The sequence below is a fragment of the Lissotriton vulgaris genome, chromosome 11, assembly GCF_964263255.1.
Source record: "Lissotriton vulgaris chromosome 11, aLisVul1.2, whole genome shotgun sequence".
In the NCBI taxonomy this organism is placed as follows: domain Eukaryota; kingdom Metazoa; phylum Chordata; class Amphibia; order Caudata; family Salamandridae; genus Lissotriton; species Lissotriton vulgaris.
This window is the reverse complement of record NC_141699.1, coordinates 309076707-309094019: the sequence shown is the minus strand read 5'-3', so window position 1 is coordinate 309094019 and position 17313 is coordinate 309076707. Positions and strand designations below refer to the sequence as shown.

The 17313-nt window shown below is 41.3% G+C and overlaps 1 protein-coding gene across 1 annotated transcript in view; it reads left to right on the top strand.

The window, feature by feature from the left end:
• SCARF2 (scavenger receptor class F member 2) overlaps positions 1 to 17079 on the top strand; it is a 583341-nt gene extending 566262 nt beyond the window's left edge. Inside the window, exon 11 of the mRNA XM_086943279.1 lies at positions 14948 to 17079. Coding sequence (XP_086799405.1) covers positions 14948 to 16197 — 1250 coding nt within the window. The 3' untranslated portion in view covers positions 16198 to 17079. The remainder of the gene's footprint in view (positions 1 to 14947) is intronic.
• The last annotated feature ends 234 nt before the right edge of the window (positions 17080 to 17313 follow it).

Below are 17313 nucleotides of genomic sequence, written 5' to 3'. Positions count from 1 at the left end.
CCTGCATGTGGAAGACTAGAGAAAATTATGTTTTTGAAAGAAATGCTAAAAATCTAACAAATTACATATTCAGAGCTTTCTCCTGGGCAGCCAATCAGCAAGAGGAAGGTCTGACGAGCAGCAAAAACGAACCTGCCACCACATGACAGGTGTCTTAAAACTGGCTTATCTCTAAGTTGGTTTCAAAAGTTCCTAAATATACATGACACTTGTGGGCACTCCGAACCTAAAGAAACCTATCTGACTGTTATTCTCACTCTCAAAATACACTGTGTCACCAATTTGTTTCAAGTCTGAGCAGGGAGATTCTCCTGAGTGAGGGAGGCTGTAAAGAATTACCATGTGTTTAGAAAACAACAAGGGACCCCAAGTTTAGTCAGCACAGGACCTCGGGGAGCAATTATTACAAAAGCAACAGTGGTCCCATGCAATATAGGATATGACATACAAATGAATACAGACACAATGGATTCTGTATTTGTCTGACTTGTCCAGCCGGATAGAGGTCAGAGTGTATTTACTTATATCAAAAAATAGAGGGAAAATATCCTCTATTTTTTGATATAAGTAAATACACTCTGACCTCAATCCGGCGGGACAAGTCAGACAAATACAGAATCCATTGTGTCTGTATTCATTTGTATGTCATATCCTATATTGCATGGGACCACTGTTGTTTTTGTAGCAAAGAATTACCATGCTTCGGGGAAAAGTGTTGAAAAACTCACAGTTGTTATGGTCAATGCACTCAAGACAAAAACAGGAGTGGCATCCAGCATTTACATTTTTAGGTTTTGTAGATGTTGAAACGACATGACTGTGGTATATGTCTGTATGCCCCAGGGGTGATACCTGTAACCGAAGCTGGATTCCCCTCAACAGGCATCATGCTTTAAGTGGATTTCCAAATTTTCTGAGTGCACTAACTGCAGTGTTTCCTGTAGGCACTCTGAACCCATAGAAAACCCATACATCTCATACCCCCATGCTCATGAGACCTAGCACAACAATAAAGTGGGTCGCTGCGTGAAAACCATAATTTGGAGCACGAGGTCGACTCAGGTAAATTCACATTTCTAGAATAAAAATTGCTGAAAATCTGACAAATGTCATGTTCACCGTCTTCTACTGGCCAGCCAGTCAGGACGAGGGAAATGTGGCTTGCAGCTCTAGGTAACATAGGTTGTGCAGAGTTTTAAAATGTATTGCTTTGATACTTTTCAAATAGATCAGAGTTCGATAACTGTCATCAAATGAACAGTCTGCCATAAACACCATAAACTAATTTATCTAAGAATATTTTTGGTATTTCCTGAATACAGACATTTCCTCAGTGGGAATTCTGGTATTTATGTTTCTCCATTTGAAAAGTACAACAAAATACTGGGGACATTTCTTCCTTTTGCTAACCTGAATTACCACCAATACATAGCCCTGAGTGTGATGATTTAAAACATATGGTTTGTATGGATGCACAAAGAGGCCACTATGGTGCATGTATTTGACAGCTAAATTAAGATGTTTTGAAAAACGCTCCTGGAACAGAGATGTGCCAACCCTTCAGCAGTGAAAGGGTTAAGAAACAGAACATAAATCCATGAAATGAAAATACATTATTTTCCAAACCATGTCACAGGAAATTGTTCCTAAAACAAAACAGAAAAGATAGGTAATGGAAGGCTAGTAAAGGAAAGGAATGTATTTGCTATGCTCTGTGAAAGGCGACCAGGACTCTTTCCTAAAGTGACACAAACCCCTCTTGATTTTTTCACATCACCCACACTTCAACTAATCAGGCCTCACTCATCCAATAGGAGCTTCCAATATGTGCCAATTGATCAAAAATGTAAAATGTGTTTCATTTATTTATACCTTCTAAGTTCATGATAACATTAAAATCACAACAAAGTACAAGTTTTAAGTTAAAAAACAAAAGTGCGTGACCAATCAATATTCATAGACAATTAAAAACTTAATGAGACAAAATCTCACAAAAATGAATGTCGCCAAAAGGACAATATATCTTTAAAAAGTTACCAAGAAGCGACGCGTTTCGGTGGTCTTACAGGTCCAACCACCTTCTTCAGGCTTTAAAAATGACAATAATCACATCACAGCACTTTCAATATCCATAAAACATAAAAACATACATATGTGTATATATGAAAAAAGCAAAGCGCTCCAGCGCTAGTAGGAGAGCTCACCACGGCATCCAACCATCCAGTCTTTAGAAAAGCACCCAGGCAGCTTGCACACCTCCCTCCAAGATTTACAGAGTCCGACACGTTTCGGGGCTGGAAACGCCCCTTCTTCATGGACAAACAGCCATTGCACACCTTATTCACCTCGTATTCCAAATGTAGTTTATTTGAAAAAGTTACGCCGTAAGTGGGTGTGGTTACTGAAAAGATTGAGTCCCCAGGCCTGCTGGTTACTGAAGTCCTTCGAGGTGAGGTAAAAATATTCCTTGAGTAGGCGGCGTGTCAAGGTGTAAAATATTAAATCCTTTTATTGCATCCTTAATTCGGAAGTGTAGGGTGGGTTGTGAAGCTGCATATTTTCAGAGGATGTCGCGCTGGATTTTAAAGATGTCGTCACCTCAACTCAGTCTGCATTGGCGCAGAATTTCTGGACACCAAGTGAAGTGGAGCCTCTCCCCACGGCAGGTACCGACCGTGTGAGTACATGAAAAAAGAAAAGTGCTCCAGCACTAGTAGGAGAGCTCACCACGGCATCCAACCATCCGGTCTTTAGAAAAGCACCCAGGCAGCTTGCACACCTCCCTCCAAGCTTTACAGAGTCCGACGCGCTTCGGGGCTGGAAACGCCCCTTCTTCATGGACAAACAGCCATTGCACACCTTATTCACCTCGTATTCCAAATGTAGTTTATTTGAAAAAGTTACGCCCTAAGTGGGTGTGGTTACTGAAAGGATTGAGTCCCCAGGCCTGCTGGTTACTGAAGTCCTTCGAGGTGAGGTAAAAATATTCCTTGAGTAGGCGGCGTGTCAAGGTGTAAAATATTAAATCCTTTTATTGCATCCTTAATTCGGAAGTGTAGGGTGGGTTGTGAAGCTGCATATTTTCAGAGGATGTCGCGCTGGATTTTAGAGATGTCGTCACCTCAACTCAGTCTGCATTGGCGCAGAATTTCTGGACGCCAAGTGAAGTGGAGCCTCTCCCCACGGCAGGAACCGACCGTGTGAGTACATGAAAAAAGCAAAGCGCTCCAACGCTAGTAGGAGAGCTCACCGCGGCATCCAACCATCCGGTCTTTAGAAAAGCAACCAGGCAGCTTGCACACCTCCCTCCAAGCTTTACAGAGTCCGACGCGTTTCGGGGCTGGAAACGCCCCTTCTTCATGGACAAACAGCCATTGCACACCTTATTCACCTCGTATTCCAAATGTATTTCTGAAAATATGCAGCTTCACAACCCACCCTACACTTCGGAATTAAGGATGCAATAAAAGGATTTAATATTTTACACCTTGACACGCCGCCTACTCAAAGAATATTTTTACCTCACCTCGAAGGACTTCAGTAACCAGCAGGCCTGGGGACTCAATCCTTTCAGTAACCACACCCACTTAGGGCGTAACTTTTTTAAATAAACTACATTTGGAATACGAGGTGAATAAGGTGTGCAATGGCTGTTTGTCCATGAAGAAGGGCGTTTCCAGCCCCGAAACGCGTCGGACTCTGTAAAGCTTGGAGGGAGGTGTGCAAGCTGCCTGGGTGCTCTTCTAAAGACCGGATGGTTGGATGCCATGGTGAGCTCTCCTACTAGCGCTGGTGCGCTTTGCTTTTTTCATGTACTCACACGGTCGGTTCCTGCCGTGGGGAGAGGCTCCACTTCACTTGGCGTCCAGAAATTCTGCGCCAATGCAGACTGAGTTGAGGTGACGACATCTCTAAAATCCAGCGCGACATCCTCTGAAAATATGCAGCTTCACAACCCACCCTACAATTCCGAATTAAGGATGCAATAAAAGGATTTAATATTTTACACCTTGACACGCCGCCTACTCAAGGAATATTTTTACCTCACCTCGAAGGACTTCAGTAACTAGCAGGCCTGGGGACTCAATCCTTTCAGTAACCACACCCACTTAGGGCGTAACTTTTTCAAATAAACTACATTTGGAATACGAGGTGAATAAGGTGTGCAATGGCTGTTTGTCCATGAAGAAGGGGCGTTTCCAGCCCCGAGACGCGTCGGACTCTGTAAAGCTTGGAGGGAGGTGTGCAAGCTGCCTGGGTGCTTTTCTAAAGACCGGATGGTTGGATGCTGTGGTGAGCTCTCCTACTAGCGCTGGAGCGCTTTGCTTTTTTCATATGTATATATATATATATATATATATATATGGTGAGCAAGGCGACAGGATCGCCGAAACGCATCAGATCGTGGCACCCCTGATTCACTAAAAAATAAAAAATAAAAAAACTCTGCTGCATTCGCTACCGGATTTCAGTGTCCGTTCTTCTCCTGGAGAGTACTGGTATGTGCGGTGCGCTGTGGGAGCGTTAACGTATATACATATATATATATATATATATATATATATATATATATATATATATATATATATATATATACATATATATATATATATATACATATATATATATATATATATATATATATATACAGTACAATATAGTCATATACATAGATTATTCATGTACATAAACAGTTCCAATGCATTTATATTTCATTGTTTTTCATCTTTTCAAAAAGCTGTTAAACACTTATTTTGTCAAGAGAATATGTAACCTAAACAAGTAAGAAACCTATACATTACGATCAATGGCCAATTAAATTACCCATGCTCCTACATACCACATATACACCTAGGAGTCTTTTATGTGCCCACTCAGACTGTCAACTTACACCCCTTCATGTGTAGCAGGACTATATTGAGCCATGCCACAGAGTATTCGAAAAAATATGAACAACATGGTCCATAATCAAATGTCACTGTTTCAAGGTACTGTTTTACATCAAACACATTGACAGCAATTCGCCGATTGTTCTTAGGGGACCCAGCATACAGGTTCAACCCACTCAGACAAAAGGGACATCCCAACCTCCTTGCAGTTTTAGATTAGGGGGGGAGGGGAAAGAGAGTTTTAAGGGGGCAGGGAAGGGGGGAAAGGGGTGAACGGGGGGGAAAACCTCCCTTATAACCCACCTCAATCAGGGCTTGTGATATTCTTAACACAAAGGGGCTTTCCTAAAGTGAGAATGAATAAATGGTACAGTGAGGTTCAAGAAACAGTCATTAAACTGGAGTAGATTAATAGGATGAACATTCATTTGAAACCCTTTTGCTTAATGTGTTCCAGTTGTAATAATAAAGGCTTGGGTACCAAATAGGCCTTCCGAAATTACCTTCTAATGTTTCTATGAAACAGAACAAAATGAAAGAATATAATGCAGTATCCATTCCCACTAAGCTTCATTTCAGCTAGAAACAATAAGAGGACTCTAATGAAGTCATGGGAGCCTTCAATACAGGCCACTTTTTGTTTCTTTTGAAGCGTGCATTGTCAGAATGAGATGCTCATCTGCAGCTCTTTGCAATTCTCTGTGGGACTGGGAGTTCAAGCAAGATGCAGGGGAGAGACTGCTGAAAGCAATGGAAGCAGGATGTACTACTCTTGCACGACTACTTCTGGATGACCTGTGCTAGGCTTTTACCTTAAAGATGGGGCAAACTCATAGCCACAGTGAGAAAATAGTCTGTCCCCCATACTGATACAGTTTGTTCCCATTTAGTACACTTTCTTTCTTTGTCTACTTCCTTTGCTCCCATCCCCTCCCCCCTGAATCTCTCCCCTTGCCTGCTACACCGCCTAGCCCCCTGTCCTTTTGTGCCCTTTGACTAAGCACTCCTTCTCCCCTTGTTAAGGAAAGATCCAATATTTATACTCTGGAGTCTCAGCGAACCCGCTGAGAGAGTCCAAACAACTAAGGGAGCCACTCACAGTTGAGGTATGGTATGGCACCCCTTGCCAAAGCACTCCCTCTCCCTTTTTTGGGGAAGGATCCAGTATGTAGGCCTAGGATTCTAAGGGACCCCTCTGAGAGAGTCCACTGCGTATAGGGAGCCTCTCGCAACAGAGACGGGGAAATGATTCCACTTCCCCTGGGATCACAGCCTACTGGACTTTGGACGCAGCTTTGACTTGTCTACCGGTTTGTGTCCTCTTCACCCTCCCCACCTCTTTCCCTGCTGTGTCTCTCACCCTCCGCACCACTTTCTTTCCTTCATTCTCCGTCTCCTACTCCCCTGAATCTCTACCCTTGCTTGCTTTTTCCATTATATATATGTCCTTTTTGATTGTTTTGACCTTACATGTAACTATGTTGCAATGCTCTAATCACTGTGTAATCTTTGTAACAATTAACCTGCAACTATGGTCTGATACTCATGTAAAGCGCTCTGATACCTCCGGGTCTAGCCGACGCTATATAAAACTTTTAAAAATAAAATTAAATAAATATGGAGCTGTAGACAGGGTGTGAAGGAAGTGATGGCAGGTTAATTGAACACACAGGGAGGTGAAAGCAGTGCTTAATTTAAGCTGGTGGTTTCCAGGTGCTCGGCATCAGCACTAAATCATCAACACCGGTGCTTATGACAGTTTGCCACACGGTGACTATGTCTGCCTACTTTGGGTATGAGCATACAACAACATATAACAACATCATATAACAACACCAGTATATAACAACAGCTGATAATTAATTTAACCCTTTCACTGCGGCAGCTATTCCGCCGCAGCGCTAAGTGGGCGGGGCGGCCGCTCGGCGGTCGCATGCTGGTGACAGAACCGCTCCGTCACCAGCCGCGGTTGAGCTGTGCTGGTGACGGAGCGGTTCTGTCATGACCCGCCCCGCTCATTAAAACTGCCGCGCAGGTGCGGCGGCCGGGCCATGACGGAACCGCTCCGTCATCAGCACAGCCCAACCGTAGCTGATGACGGAACGGTTCCGTCATCAGCAGGGGAGGGGTTAAAATACTTTAACATTGACTGATAACTGCCAGCCAAACCCAATCTTATAGCTCTGGGGACTTGGAAAACTATAATTGTCACACTTGCAAGAGTGTGATGGTTAATAGTTGTCTTGGTACTTTCGTTGGCAGCACTGACAGAGGCAATGGAAGGTGCAAGCTTCAGTGGCCTCTTGACGAGCGTCCTTGCATTTATTTCTTCACAAATTACGCACTGGGTGGAAGTGATGGAGGGGAAAGAAAATGCCGCAGGAGCAGGAGGCAAACGTGAGGCTTAAGGGAAATAGAGAGCAGGGGTGAATGAGATGTGACAGATGCAAGGGCGTGGTGAATACAGAACTACATACGGCAAGACCGCGTGGACCTTTTTGTACAGAAAAGAGAGAGGGTGAGCAAGGACAAGCAGCAACACTCAGGTGAGGAGTGGGGCAGAACAAGCAGAGAAGACACCAGGTGGAATGTTCATAGAAAATCTGCCTTGAAGGCGAGTAGTGGTAAAATAGTTTCTCATGCAGTTCAATGCGGCAGTCTTCAGAGTGGAAGCCCGTAATGCTGTCCGTGCCTGCTGGTAACACACCACTTCCTGCGTCTTACCTACTGTCCTGTCTTTCTTGCTGTGCACTGCTGCGTGTTGCATGTTGCTCAGCCTCTCTCCTTCAACAGTACTTATTTTACTGTGAACATTCTGCTACATGGCAAAACTATACATGGATTGTGTACTATCATGAATGTGTATTTGACCGCCTGTTGCACAGGCATATGAGGAATGTATGCTTGAACTACTTGTGATTTTTTGTCACCATTGTTTCTAAAAACTTCACTTCACTACCCCACCGAAGTCACAACCTCCCCCCCTTTCCATCTTCTCCACCTGGGGCACTGTCATGTTGAATATATGTTTAAAATGTAGGCTTTTGCAACAAAATATCTATTTCAGTGTGATTAAATAACACTGTTACACCCGAAAACTGTGTTTGCACAATTGTATTTACTGTTTAACACTGTGGATGCTACAGTACTGGGACCACCTTATTGTATACAATATTGTTGGTATCTATATTCAGCAGTACAATCATGTAGACTGTTGACTGAATGCGTTTTTATTCTTTCCCTTAGCAACAGGACTATTTTAAGTTCTGAGCAAGGAAACCAAGCTTGAAAGAAGACCACCCCCAAGGGTCCTTATCCGATATCCTCCTTGTCAACGGACCCCTTTGCTGCTCCTTTCCACACCTTTGAGCCGCAGCGCTAGAATGTGTACATGAGTGAAGCCTAGGTTTTGTACAAGAAGAGCACCCTTCTTGTACAAAATACTGTGCTAGGCACTATGCACACCTTTTCCCACTTTACATACGTGCTGCACAATGCAGCACACATGGAAAGTCGGAAAAGCACGGAGAAATTAAAGTATTTCTCCAGTTAGTGTAAGTCAAAGGAATATCCCTGGACTAACTTTTAGACAGACAACTGTTTTTGTTGTACTATCACTTTACTCACAACTCATCCATACATATACCCTTTGAATACAGGCCAAAAACTAAAATATAACGTTTACACTCTTTTATTGAAACACAATTTGGTCACCTTTGGTAAATATTTCAGAAAAAGCTAATATTCTGAAAACATTCAATATAAAAAAATCCCATACATTTCAATAATATATATAAAAGAAAAACTTTTATCAACAATGCCAAGTTAATACATAAAAATATAGACCACATTCACCCTAGTCTAATAAACACATTTTTTGAAAAACAATCATTTCCAATAACACAAAAAGAGAATGACAACATAAACCCCCTGTATTGAATAGCTTGAATGATGTTTCTACAGATTATTTGGATCCAATAGCCTTAAAGCAATTAATATGTTGCCACCAGAATTCCTGATTTGACATATGTCTGGTGACCCCTGGACTTTACTTGGATTCTCTATTTCACAGTGCGTCGACGCGTTTCAGTGTTAATGACGTGGATATGGTCACACCTTCCTCAGGACAAATTTGAGCGGGGTCATCATATTCCTGTCACTGGTATCCTTCTGTATATTAGAAAGATAACCATCAGTACATAATTTTGTCTATCTAAAACAAGTTACATATAACATTTCATAGCATCATTAAAATTATGCTCCTGGTTTATTAACTTAAACCCCTGGCTTTAGCTCATAAGCTGGGACTTGAATATACAGTCACTTAATACAGCAATGGATTTGTTATCTGTGTGACTTGGAACATCATAAGTTAAAGACGATAGATGCGATCAATATATACAAGTTATACGTCTGTATTAGTTCATTATAGATTACATTGTGTGTTTGGTATCACATAGTTGTTTTATAAGCCCTCCATTACACTTTAGTTGTTGGCCAAAGAGGAAAAAACATCACTAAAACTTTAGCTTATAACCTGCAGAACTAATCAACGCTCGTGTCTACACGACTACTGAAAACCTCAGGGACAGTAATACTGTATACGCTAGAAGGTAAGGAAACCCAATTAGGACTATTAGAAAACAGGGTCATGATGGAGTATGTATAGCTTAAAAATATATAACATTCCAGATGTATCTCTCCAGAATAGAAATTTGAACTACAAAGAAATGATAATGGGCATCCAATAATAGAGGAACCTATGAAAACAGATAGAACGATCAAGATAGAGGAACTTAATAGACAGAGCTTGTAGAAGGTAAGAATTAATATGGTTATGAGCCCGAAAAAGAAGTGAGAACGATAGACGGCAGAGAGTGTATCTCATTAGTTCTTTATGAAATCTTCCTTAGATTTGAAACACCTAACCACGAACCTCGTATGAGAGTGAAATAGTGCCTCTGATGGTACCTGGCAAGATCAGCTATACATGATATCTACCTGCTGATCGCACTGTTGTACCTACACGAAAAATTAAAGGTTGGTAGCGATAAGACATAGGAATAAGCTAAAGTTTTAGTGATGTTTTTTCCTCTTTGGCCAACAACTAAAGTGTAATGGAGGGCTTATAAAACAACTATGTGATACCAAACACACAATGTAATCTATAATGAACTAATACAGACGTGTAACTTGTATATATTGATCACATCTATCGTCTTTAACTTATGATGCCCCAAGTCACACAGATAACAAATCCATTGCTGTATTAGGAGACTGTATATTCAAGTCCCAGCTAATGAGCTAAAGCCAGGGGTTTACGTTAATAAACCAGGAGCATAATTTTAATGATGCTATGAAATGTTATATATAAATTGTTTTAGATAGACAAAATTATGTACTGATGGTTATCTTTCTAATATACAGAAGGATACCAGTGGCAGGAATATGATGACCCCGCTCAAATTTGTCCTGAGGAAGGTATGACCTTATCCACGGCATTAACACCGAAACGCGTCAACGCACTGTGAAATAGAGAATCCAAGTAAAGCCCATGGGTCACCAGACATATGTCAAATCAGGAATTCTGGTGGCAATGTATTAATTGCTTTAAGGCTATTGGATCCAAATAATCTGTAGAAACATCATTCAAGTTATTCAGTACAGGGGGTTTATGTTGTCATTCTCTTTTTGTGTTATTGGAAATGATTTTTTTTCAAAAAATGTGTTTATTAGACTAGGGTGAATGTGGTCTTCTTTATTTTTATGTATTAACTTGGCATTGTTGATAAAAGTTTTTCTTTTATATATTTTATTGAAATGTATGAGATATTTTTATATTGAATGTTTTCAGAATATTAGCTTTTTCTGAAATTTTAACCAAAGGTGACCAAATTGTGTTTCAATAAAAGAGTGTAAACGTTATATTTTCGTTTTTGGCCTGTTTTCAAAGGGTATATGTATGGATGAGTTGTGAGTAAAGTGATAGTACAACAAAAACAGTTGTCTAAAAGTTTGTCCAGGGATATTCCTTTGACTTACACTGTCGTTTAGCACCTTGTTCCCTGGAACACGTGGGGTCTTCTCTCTTACCTTAACCTTTCTCCAGTTAGTGCCTACTTTGAAGGAGCATTAACTTTTGGCGCAAAACCATGTTTACAAATCTTTGTAAATATGGTTTTGCGTCAAAAGGCATGGGTGGTTGCATGGGAATGCCCATGTACCACCCCCTATGTGCAAAGTAACGCAAAGCAGTTCTTTACGCTTCTTTGCGCTACTTAGAGGGTGCTTTCCACCACAAAAAAATGTTTTGCACTGGAAAGAAAATAGGAAACATTAATAAAATTGTGCTGGTTAGCGTCTCTTTTGCAAAGCTAAACCAGCGCAACAGGTTTGAATATCTCCCCCTAAATGTTTATACCGATACCTGCCCTCACTACTCCATGTCCACATCTATCTCTGCTGTGTTAATAGAAAGATTATACACATCAGGGCAGACCGCAAGGAAATATAGTGTATTTACTGAGGAGATATTTGCGACGATGAATAACCTCTTTGAAATCAGGTGCAGTAGGATCCCACCCAAAGCAACACAGAAAGAAAGAGACATGTTTGAATGGATGAACATAGAGGCCATGGGACTCCTCAAAGCGTAGACAGTAAGTCATGGCAGGGAATGGTTTCCAGGTAAGGGCAGTGAAAGAAGCCCAAAGATATAAAAGGGCAAGCTGAAGGTCATGCAGCATCAGTGGCAGAGGTTAGTAAAGCGATTGGAGTTGAAAGGCACCATCAGACATTAGAGTCCCTCAAAGCTAGATCTGGGTTATAGGGAAGGGTGGAAAAGGCACTTAAGGTCAAGTTGGTGGTAAACATAGGGTTATACGAGCAGGACGAGAAGGGATTCATGGTGCATAATGGTGGAGCAATATTGACATACTGAGGATGCTTGCCACATTTGAGGCTGTCCCTTGTATATTAGAAGAGTACATCTCTGAAATGAGATGACCATCCTTGATATGTAAAGGGACACGAAAGACAGAATCTGTTCATCCATGACAGTAGTACAGTAAAGTGCTGGGTGATAATGACAAGCTGTTGTTTGTGTATATAATACATTTACAAGAAATGGTCAAGCTGATTTTTCCAACAAGAGTACTGCTTGTAAGAATTATATTTTAAAGCAAACATTTAAGGGATAATTTATGCAGAGTGTGGGAAGCCAGAGGGCACTTACTTATATGCTCATTATTTTATGACTTAATATACTTATTTCATCGATTATATTTAGAACCCTCTACATGATATTGACACTTTCTTCCGGAGGCTAATCAGGTAATTCGGATGTAAGCTGTCTGCTCCCTGATCCTGTAAGCTGTATGTAATTGAGCAGTGGTGTCGCCCTGTGAGCACTGCTTACTGTGATACATTATTGTGAAATCTTATAAATGCTGATTTTTATACCATGACCTTTCTATCTAAATTCTCAATCATAACTTTATCTTCTTGGGTACAGCAGGGTGGACAAATAAATAGAAGAAAGATGGTGTCAGCATTATAATATGTGATGGGTCAAGTATATTCAGATACATTTTAACACCTTGCAATAAATGTAGCTTTTTGTTTATTTTGCAATTTTTGATTGAGGAAGTCAAAAGATATCATTACAAAAGAAGGGGGAAGCATGGAACAAAAACGACCAGTCATATTGTAATAATATGGTACCACAGATTACATTCCAAAGTTATACAAAACTATGCGTAAACAACAGACAATAAACCCCCGAAATAAAAACTCTCAAGTATCGACTACGCAGCCTATGCATGATGATGCACATGAGCAAACAACGGCACACGAACACCAGCTCCTGCAACATGCCTTCTCTCTCTGATGCCACGAGGGCCAGTGAGTAGTCATATATTGCTGTGCTGCTGCACAGACGAGGTGTGTCTGAATAAGGCAGCCTGTGGTAAAAATGTGTAGAGCAGGCCAGCAGGGGCAGTTGTGTGAGGTGGAGGAAGCATGATTCAAAGTACAGCCATGAATAAACCTGCGTCCATAATAGAACGAGATTCTATGAAATATAGGCAACAAGCACAGGGCAATACTTTATGGTTGAAAAGAGGAACAGATGGTATCCCTGACTTTTTTCTACTGTAACGGCCCGTTTGACCCCAAGCTCAGTGGGCCTTATTTATGAAGGCCTTGCGCCGCCGGTGCGTCACTTTTAACATGGGAAAAAGTGACGCACCGGTGGCGCAAGGCCTTCATAAATAAGGCCCAGTGTTCGCAGGGTCCATAAATGGCAGGGATGCAGGACTCCGAGAATATTTTTCCTGCTGCAGTCATTTATGATCTACCTGTTCGCCTTCATTTACTTGTGTGCCCCTTTACTCTTTTAGTTCTGATTCAGCCATGCTTCTCTGCATCACATCTTAATTTGATGGGCAGCAAGCAGATATAAATATGGGATATGTATACCTTCAAGGTATGTAGATGTGGAGTTAGGAATAGTACCTTTATACTTCCCTAAATGCACTTACCTTTCGATATGTTGTCTGTTTTTATTCTGTACTCGATATTAGTATGCCACAATATGGTTGGTGGTGATATTCAGTAATACAATCTGTTCAGAGGGCTCTCTTCTCTCACGAGTGAGGACATGTCAGCATCAAATACACGTGTCACAACAACGTTATTCACTTGTAATACTTGAGAAAATTACAAGTGAGTGATGTCATCATGCTGCTATGACAGGTGTCTTTTTATATCATGGCACTCCTGTTATAAGAAAATAATGCACCAACCTTATTATACTGATAAAAATAAAGACTTATGATGATTATTTCTATTGTATTGTGTATATTATTATATTAATAATGTTGGTAATAATAATGATAACAATAATAATCATAATAAAACATGGGCTCGATTATGTTGACAGCAGTCCGACAGCAAGAATATGATACCACCAGTTGGAGTGCAGCAGGCAAGGGGATAGACCAGTTGTCAGAGCCTAAGACCTACAATGGAGGCGGTGACCGATGAGGGACTTCTGTAGGGATTAGGATGTCATATTCAGATGGCCTTTACATGGCGCCATAAAAAGGCTATCGGAAAGGGACTTTAAGGGTCCCTAACCCCATTCCCTGCTATGTGCCACCCCAAAACATCCATGCACCATGTGCCAGGCACCACATGGTGACTGCCACACTGTACACTGATGTTTAAAGACGTCCCTTTTTCTATTGCGGCTTGTGCTGCAGCATTTTTCTGGGCTGCAGCACAAGCCGCAATAGAAAAAGGGATGCTTGTCACTGCCTACACGGTGGTGGAATCCTAATGCGGCAGGTGGAACCACTGACTACTTGTCAGGTGGTCCCACTCCACTGTGATAGCCATTGGATGCTTGTCTGACCGCCATTGTAATAAGGCCCTTATAGTTTTTTATTGATCGCTTCATACTGCACTTCTGCTATTTGTAAATATTGTAAATACCTGATTTGATTACAGTCAATAGAATGGGTAATTCTCAGCCTCTGAAGCAATTAGGAGGGAATTGAGAATTTAAAAGTGGGAGAAAAAGGGTGTGAATTTTCAGTTCTAGGCTGATTTCTACTGCCCTGATACAGAAAGGGTGGGTAGGGAACAGGGTCTTTGCTTCTGTCAACATCTCAAAGGGAGGAAAATTAACACATTAGGCTATGCTAAGGAAATGATGAGTGTGGTAGATCGTTCCTGCTCAGATATCGCACAGGTAAATTTTGGACGGGAATAAGAAGTAAGTATTGGTTGTGTGTGGGTGAAGGGAGCAGTAAAGCAGGTTTCGTTTTTTCAACATTTGACTTTCTCTGGGTCATATAGTTGATATGGTCTATTATCTTATTCATGAATCATTCAGTGAACACATGCAGGAAGTGTGGTATGTTAATCACCTGAACTCTTGAAAAGAAACATATTGGGCTGTCCATTAAATACAGTGTCCTAACTGAAAATTGTGTTTTATGCTTGTACCAATTGAGAATATGAACAATAAAATGACTTGTGTTTCTCTCTTACAGAATCAGTCTCAGAGAGCAAAGAGAAAAGAAGTTCAAGTCATGTTGAAAAGATTGCTCCTCCCATCAGTGAAGATGAAGCAGGGGAATACACATGCTTAAAAGAAACTGGATCGCATAAAGCTTTCCATCCCGATATGAGTGAAACCCCTCTTCTAAAGTCTTCTGATAGTGAACGATCATCTTGTGGGTCAGGATCTACCGGTGGAGCCCTTTATGCGAAAATTGCTAGATTATCCAAGCAGTCGAAGGATGAAGAGGAGACAATGATGGAAAACAAAAGTGCCACCATTGGTGGTAAACCTCCTTCTCCTGAGAGAACAAAACCACCCCCACCAGATCCTTCCACAAAGCCGAAGGTGTCTTGGATTCATGGGAAATATAACTCTAACCAGTCCAATTCATTGCCTGTCACCAACAAATCAACAGATAAAGTGACAAGTCTTTCCGATTCTCCAGAGCAAGGGCACGGTTCTGCCAAGGATCACAGCACAAAGAAGATCTCCGGTGAAACATCCTCCAGCTCGCATCATAAAAATGAAGAGAAAGTCCACTCAAGGAGCAGAGATAAAGTGCATAAATCTTCTATTCCAAGTGTAACCCCAGAAGAGCCACAGTCTCCCTCTAAAACTAAACACAGGAATAAGTCGGCCCCGGATCATGTGGAGAACATGAATGGCACAGTCCAAAATGCACTGAAGAAGATTGGGAACTTCCACTTTGACAAAAAGTCTCCAGAAAGCAAGGAAGCACTTAAGAACCGAAACCACAGCAAATCTGTCTCTGAGGTAATTCACCCCCATTTTTCCTCAGAAGCTGCCACTCTGTTGGCTGCCCAACTAAAAGAGAAGACCCAGAGCTTGAACAGAAATGAAGGCCCAGCCAAGCAAAATGGAGTTGGGCCAGTTCAAAGCCAGAAAGAGAAGCCAACTCCACCTCAGAAGGCCAAACGCTCAGTGGTTACAAGCAGCCAGAAGGCAAGTGCTCCAGCCATTCCAACCACAACAAACCTACAAAAAATGATCAGCCCTGTATCTGAAGCAATCCCAAGCCCAGCTAAAAGTGTTGAGAAGCAGAACTCCAACAGCAGCCAGGAACATGTTTCCAACTCCAAGCAAGAAATTGGTGACTCAGCAGTGAAGAAAACACCCATCAAGAAACCCCCTCGAAAGAAAAGCAGAGAAGCTGCCATAGACTCTGATGCAAAGAGTCAGCCAAAAACAGCCATCATGCCCCCCCAGACGGTAAAGTAGTACAGATGGGATTAGAGGTAACAACACTTCCACAGGGGCATTAGTACGCTTACTTCTGTCTTTTGGAACAGAAAACTCTTTGACGTACCAGGAAAAGCATCCTTGAGAAGCATTTTTGCTGTGCTCTAATTGTGAGCCCAGTGACAAATATAGGAATAACCAGTTGCAGTTTAAATGGTTAACACTTGAGCTTTGGATAAGCCTAAAACCATGATTGTACCTTATAGAATTATGGTGGCTTATTGTCTTCTCATCCTGTGAATGGGAGCAGCTCAGCAGCTATTTGCAGCTTTATGTTCCTACTCTATATACGAAGATCGTAACCTTGGATACAGAAGACACACCACAAGTGATAAAAAAAGATGATGGTCTGTCTGCAAAGGACCATGTGCACAGATGGTGAATTACAGAGCTGGAACTCTTTGCCATCAGTCACAGGAGCTTTTCTTTCTTCTTGTGGGTGGGTGGATCCTGCCACTCGGAATGAATAAGCAGAAAAGAGATGGTTCCCTAGTGCCGTGCTCCAATAAAATCAAGGGCTGTAAAACACTTCAGATTTGTCTTACGTGACACACTCAGCCTCCTCTTCCACAGGATAGTCAGCACTTCATATTTAACATGGGGCCAAAATGTATTCTTAACTTTACTCAGCAACTTTTGCTGCGGAAGGAGCGGTGGCACGCAAATGGTTGGTACTTTTAAAAATGAAAGCAAAAGAGGCACAATGAAGCGGACATACTGACCCTGAAAGTCTCAATTTTGAGTGCTTATTTTAATAGGCATCAAGGTACAATATTATGTTATGGGATCTTTTGGTTTTATGTGGTCAGTGCTACATGATCAGGGTAGCATTATTTTGTATAAAATAAATAAAAAAACAAAGAACTGGTCGACTTCGGTAACAGTATTATAAAATGCATAAGCAGTGCTTATTTTAATATAAATACATTTTTGTAACTCAGTTATATCATGCGATAATGGATAAGCTAGCTTTCTCCTTTTTTGTTGTGTTTGTACTTTTTTGTAAACCTGTTTATGGTTATTTCCCATGGCCAATGCAAGTGTGAAAATCTAGAGTGTATCCCTTCAACAGTATTTAGACCAATCTGTTGGTAA